The sequence below is a fragment of the Kryptolebias marmoratus genome, linkage group LG18 (genome assembly GCF_001649575.2).
Source record: "Kryptolebias marmoratus isolate JLee-2015 linkage group LG18, ASM164957v2, whole genome shotgun sequence".
Taxonomy (NCBI): Eukaryota; Metazoa; Chordata; class Actinopteri; order Cyprinodontiformes; family Rivulidae; genus Kryptolebias; species Kryptolebias marmoratus.
Genome location: NC_051447.1, coordinates 3,063,337 through 3,069,789, shown reverse-complemented (window position 1 = coordinate 3,069,789; position 6,453 = coordinate 3,063,337). Strand labels below are relative to the sequence as shown.

General features: G+C 39.1%; 1 protein-coding gene across 3 annotated transcripts in view; it reads left to right on the top strand.

Moving 5' to 3' along the window:
* trappc8 (trafficking protein particle complex 8) overlaps positions 1 to 5,887 on the top strand; it is a gene marked incomplete at its 5' end in the record, with an annotated part of 70,957 nt that extends 65,070 nt beyond the window's left edge. For all 3 annotated transcript variants that reach the window (XM_037981319.1, XM_037981320.1, XM_037981318.1), the window contains 2 exon segments: positions 3,866 to 3,955; positions 5,101 to 5,887. In XM_037981319.1, coding sequence (XP_037837247.1) covers positions 3,866 to 3,955; positions 5,101 to 5,329 — 319 coding nt within the window.
* Between the last annotated feature and the right edge of the window lie 566 nt (positions 5,888 to 6,453).

The following is a 6,453-nucleotide window of genomic DNA, read 5'->3' as shown; positions in this document are numbered from 1 at the left end:
CTTCAAGCAAACGCCCCCCAAAAGAATATCAACACCCCCTTTTTGAAAATATTGCTGCCAGCGCCCCCCGTCATCCTCTCAACGCCCCCGTTGAGAAACGCTACTCTAGACAGCACTCTCTCCTTCCGTTCACACATCAATAGCACTACCCGGTCCGCATACTTCCACCTTCGGAACATCAACCGACTCTGGAATGCTCTTCCACCTGACTTACGGAACATTGACAATCTCTCGACTTTCAAAACACAACTCAAGACTCATCTGTTTAAGCTAGCCTTTTCTCTGTAACTTTTCTCGTTGTTATTCTTCTAGATTTTATAGCCACCTTGTTCTATTCTAATTGTGTCTTTATATTGTAAAGTGTCCTTGGGTGTCTTGAAAGGCGCTACAAATAAAATGCATTATTATTATTATTATTATTATTATTGTTTGTTTTGGGGTTTTTGTTTGTTTGTGTTTGTTTGTTTGTTTGTGTTCATTTTTTGTTTTTGTTTTTTTTTGGGGGGGGGGGTGATCTTAAAACAAACACCCCTAACCACACCGTGGCTCTATCCCTAACAAACAAATAGAAAGGAAATAAATTTATATTTTAAAAAAAATAAATAATAATAAGTAATGTAAGAAATTAGAGATCTATTAATAAATATACACAGCCACTAGGGAGCACAAGCCAGTGTATCTCTCATGCCAGTCCCAACCCCAGGTAAATAGTAAGGGTTGTGCCAAAAAAGGCATTCGGCATATAACACTACAAAAAAAACATGCAAGTTCATCCAAACAACACTAAATGGGATCGGTCGAGGCCCCAGTTAACAATAGCTGCCACCGGTGCTGTTGACAAACAGGGTGCCTGCGGAAATTGTACTACTATTAGTCAAAGACCATGATGAGGGAAATGTGCCAAGAGACAGAAGGAGAAGAGGAAAGGCCAAGTGTAGGACTGAGGGTAGCAACTCTAAACATAGAGACAATGACAGGCAAAGGTAGAGAGCTGGCTGACATGATGCAGAGAAGGAAGGTAGATCTATTATGTGTACAAGAGACCAAGTGGAAGGGCAGCAAGGCTCGCAGCAATGGGGCAGGGTTCAGCAGTTTTACCATGGTGTGGATAGGAAGAGAAATGGAGTAGGGGCAGTCCTGAAGGAGTTAGCAAGGAATGTAGTGGAGGTGAAAAAAGTGTCCAATAGGGTGATGTGTCTGAAGGTGGAATTAGAAGGCCTGATGTGGGATGTTGTCAGTAATTATTCTCCACAGGTTGGATGTGATGTAGAAGAGAAAGAGCAATTCTGGGAGGATCTTGATAAAATGACAGAGAGTATTCACAGGAAGGAGAGAGTGGTGATCGGAACAGATCTGAATAGACATGTTAGTGAAGGAAACAGACGAGAGGAGGAACTGATGAGCACAAAGGAATCAGGAAGAATAGATGGTGGTGGATTTTGCCAAAAGGTTTAAAATGGCTGTAGTATGGACATATATGTTGACCTATTTTCAAAAGAGGGAGGAACACAGGGGGACCTATAAGAGTGGAGGCAGGAGTATGCAGGTAGAAGAAGTAACCTGGGGGAGATTGTGGATCATAAGGCTGTGGCAGGGGAGAGCTGTTAAAGGCTCTGGGTGCTAAGAAAGACCTTCCAGATGACTAGGCTACTACAGCCACGGTGATTAGAGAAACAGGTAGGAAGGTACTTGGTGTGTCATCTGGACAGAGAAAAGATGATAAGGAAACCTGGTGGTGGAATAGTGAAGTGCAGGAAGTTATCTGGAGGAAGAGTTTAGCCAGGAAGAAATGGGACAGTGAGAGGACTGAAAAGAGTAGACAGGAATATAGGGAGATGCAACGTAGGACAAAGAGGTAGGTAGTAAAGGCAAACAAGGAGTCATATGATGAGTTGTACAAGAGGCTGAATACTAAGGAGGAAGAGAACACTTGTATCAACTGGCAAAAAGGCTGTGCAAGGAAAGGAAAAGGATGTGCAGCAGGTTAGGCTTGTTAAAGATGGAAATGGTAATTTTCTAACATTGTGTGATGGGAAGATGGAAGGAATACTTTGAGGAGCTGATGAATGAAGAGAATGAAAAGAATGAAAAAGAAAGAAGAGTAGAGACCATAGAAACTGTGGACCAAAAAGTAGAAGAGATTAGTGAGGATGAAGTTTGGAAAGCTTCAAGAGGATGAAGAAGGGGAAGGCAGTTGGACCTAATGACATACCAGTAGAGGTGTGGAAATGTCTAGGAGAGATGGCAGTGAGGTTTTTGACTCAATTATTCAGCGGTATTTTTGAGAGTGAGAAACTGCCTGAGGAATGGAGAAGTGTGTTGGTGCAATCTTTAAGAACAAGGGTGATGTACAGAGTTGTAGCTACTACAGGGGAATTAGAGTTGATGAGCCACTTGATGAGGATCTGAAAGAGAGAGTTGAAGAAGCTAGACTTAGAGAAAAGGTGACTATTTGTGAGCAGCAGTATGGTTTTATGCCAAGAGAAGAGCACCACAGATGCCATCTTTGCTTTAAGGATGCTGATGGAGAAGTACAGAGAGGGTCAGAAAGAACTTCATTGTGTCTGTGGATTTCACAAAAACATACAACAGAGTGCAGAGGCCTCCCTCAGCACTCATACACCACAGCTTCTCAGCTGTGATATGAGGAAATCTGGAGTTGCAAAGGAGTACAGGTGCTGGTCATAAAATTAGAATATCATAAAAAAGTTGATTTATTTCAGTAATTTCTTTTTAAAAGTGAAACTTGTTTATTACCCTATTTTCCGGACTATAAGGCGCACTTAAAAGCCTTCAATTTTCTCAAATAACCAGTGTGCCTTATATTCCAGAGCACTTTATATGTGTAAGAAGTCGTAATGTTTTAGTACGACTTTGGTAAACTACAAAGCCGCACCGCTTGCAGCATTAAGGCTCAGTTATTGTCGTGTTTTGTAGCGTCGCAAAGGGCTCCGTGCACGCTGTCAGTGCAGTATTTTTCCGTGAGTATCTTTGTGATCTCTCATAGAGGGATCATATAGTTGCTGATAAAGGCAAACCAGCTCCTCTAGAATGAAGCGGAGCGGTCAGTGCAAAGTTACAAAAGTTGGGAGGTGCACGATGCGTCTTATAATCCAGTGCACCCTATAGTGCGGAAAATACGGTATATTCATTCATTACACATAGACTAATATATTTCAAATGTTTATTTCTTTGAATGTTGATGATTTTAACTGAATAATTAATGAAAACCCCAATTTCAGTATCCCATACACACAGATGCAATAAAATAATCACCTGCCTTTTACGGCAGTGGACGATAATGAATAATGATTAATGACTTGCTGTAAACAATGGTTTTGTGAGCAGTTTATTACACAAAGCAAACCTTGGTTATCAATTTTGAATATTTCAAGAAAACTGCCTTTTCCCTCAATCTCTAGAAGCACTCAGAGAGGAAAAATGTCCATCAAGTCCATAGGGTCATTAAAAATTGTAGGATCCCCATGGTGATCCAGATCATCAACAGAAATTTAATCATTTGTTAATTGTGACAACCTCCATTTCTTGACAATTTCATCAAAATCTGTTAATTAGTTTTTAAGTAAGCTGGATGGACAAACAAACCAACATTACCAAAAACATGAACATTGAGGTAACAAAGACAAGCCCAAAGTTTACCAATTATCCAGAACTTTTGAATCCATAACAATCCAAATATATTTTGACTTTACAGACAACATCAGGCTCTGGTTCTATAGGAACTTCCACAGTCAGTCAGCTTGAGTCAAACTGAAAGGGTTTAACTGAGGTAGAAACACTATCTTTGCAAACTGAGGTTAAAGGTAATGAGGGGAAGTAAAAGTGGTTCCGTTTGTGTCCACAGTCTTTGTCTGGTCCCAGTAACTCTAACCCTGTCCAACTGCTCCTTGGCTCTGATAGACGTCATCATCGACCTCAGACACAAAAGTACCAGGTGAGTTTTCTGAGTGGATAAACCTGTTTTTACTGAGAGATGGAACTGTTAGTGTTCCTATTTGGTGCAGCTGGATCAGAGATCAGAGCTGCTGATATGAACCATGGCTGGCAGCTCAAATGACACAAGAGAATAGACACAGAAAACAAATAAACCAACTGTTTTAAATTGTTCAAAACTGTTTTACTGCCCAATTTGGATTGTTCCTAAAACAAAAACTACTCATCTAAAATAAACTAGAAAACAAGACATTTTATAAACACATAAAATGAATACAAACAGTAGGTTAGAGAGGTAGATTCACATTGAAGGGAGACTAAACTGAGTCAAATTAGGAAAGCTTTTTAAATTTTATTTAAGAAGCTTTTATAGTAGTATTCTTTGAAGGAATGCATATAAACTGCTGCCTTTTATCCCTAAATTTTAGAGTAAAATCATGTATGTTGAGAAATTATGGAGTTGTAGTAATTTTAGTCGAACCATAAAAATTACGTTATGCCTGACCTTGTGCAATATTGCAAGACGTCACGCTCAAGGTATTGTGTTGTTAATTACTGTTACCAACACATCAAACTTTAGTTCAATATCTGTAAAACTGACTTAATTATAGCTATTTTTGTGTTTAGTATGGCAAGTTGGTTGTGGTAGCCATCTTTAATTGGGTTGATTCCAAAAGTTAATCAGTTGTAGATGTACATTCAATCTTTACTTTCTGCAATTTTCTGTAAAATGTATCTAGTGGTTCAGAAGATATTTTGCCAACACATGAACACATAAATTATCATCTGCCTTCACTTTTGGGCGATAACATATTTAGTGTTGCTTTTGTCAAGTGAATGTACACACATGGGCAAAATAATAATTGTCTTACCCTTTGGTTGTGGTCAATAATTATATTGCTTCTAAAGGTAATGTTTGGAGCTATGAAGCAAACATGGTGAGTACATATGGGTACACCATTTTTTGACATTGATTTAGAAAAACTATGTGAGGTGCCCAGGTGGTCCATGATTTATAGTCAGTTTAAAAATCCATTTAAGTTATAAAAGGCAACAGAATAAAAATTATACGAAGGGAGTGAGTTATTTTTTAGTTCTCCATTTTTTTTCAGGTGTCTTCTTCACATGGTTTTATGTGTTTTTTAGCCTGGAGTCTCTGGAGGTCCACAGTTCGTTTGCCTGGGTGGGTCAGAGCCAGTACAAGCTGCAGTTGAGCCAGCAGGAGGTCGTGAGCCTCACTCTGAAGGCCTGTTTTTTCCGAGCAGGAGTCTACAACCTGAACACACCACGAGTTTTTGCCAAGCCCGCTGACCAGAGCTCGATGTGTGAGACAAGTCAGCAAACAGCAAGTCCTGCTCTCATTATCATCAACTGACAGAACCGAGCTGGGCCAGCAACTGCTGCACAGAAACAAAAATACTAAGTTTATTTAAAGCATTCCTTCAAACAAAGGCTAATGAGCTGATGGAACAGGTGTTGATCTTTATTTCATAGCTATATTTTATTTGATTTTACTTTTTACTAGGTACTTCTTTCTATATTCTCCCACCTTTGTGATGATCAACTTTAATCAATACTTTTGTTTCAAACTCCATAGTGTTGGACTCAAATGTTTACTTTGAACTGAAAAGACAGAGACAAACTGCTGTTTTTTTTTGTTAAATCTGAACCAATCCACTTCCACAAGCTGATACCGTCTGAAAACTTTCAGTCTATAAATGACTGAACTCATAGAGAATCCAATCCAATTGTGACAAGAATAAACCATTATTGTAACATGATGTTTATATTATCCAGCTTGTATCTGAAAATGAAGGTAAAACATGCTGAAAACTGCCTCAAACTCATTTTCTTCCAGTTTTAATGTTTTTTCTTTATTTTCTGCTGCAAAGGGAATCATTTGATTTTTGTCTATAAAAACATCTTGGCATAATCTTTTCATCTTATTTGGTCTAGAGCACAAAAAGTCTATGATGAATCAAACTTTAGGACCAGGACCTGGTTTACCAGATTAAAACATGCAGCGTGAGAACTTACAGATTCATATCTTATTCACTTCTGATGCAAATGTACGGAAGCGCATTGCTATCATGCAGGAAAAAAAAATTTGAACGCTATCACGTTATAACGTGATACGTATCTTGTATAAACGTGATAGTTATCTTGTTAAAACGTGATAATTTTATGTCCAGGAAGTGGCGGTATTATGCTAGGCTAGTACAGTGGCTAACAGGAATTGGTCAGGTTTCCCTTCATGTTTGGTCTACACAGATATGGATGCTGCTTTACACTGTGGTTAAAACCAATAATAGTATGCGTACTCTGACCAGGATCCTAAACAGAATGGGACTGCACAGAAGGAAACGTCAGTCCGGTCCTTTAGCTGTGGCGGCGTTCCTAACTGACTGTCTGGATCGAAGCTGAAGTTGGCTTCCGATTGTAGCTTCTGATTCGGGAAATGGCTAAAGAGTGATTATAACGGAGGCTCAGCTGTATTTG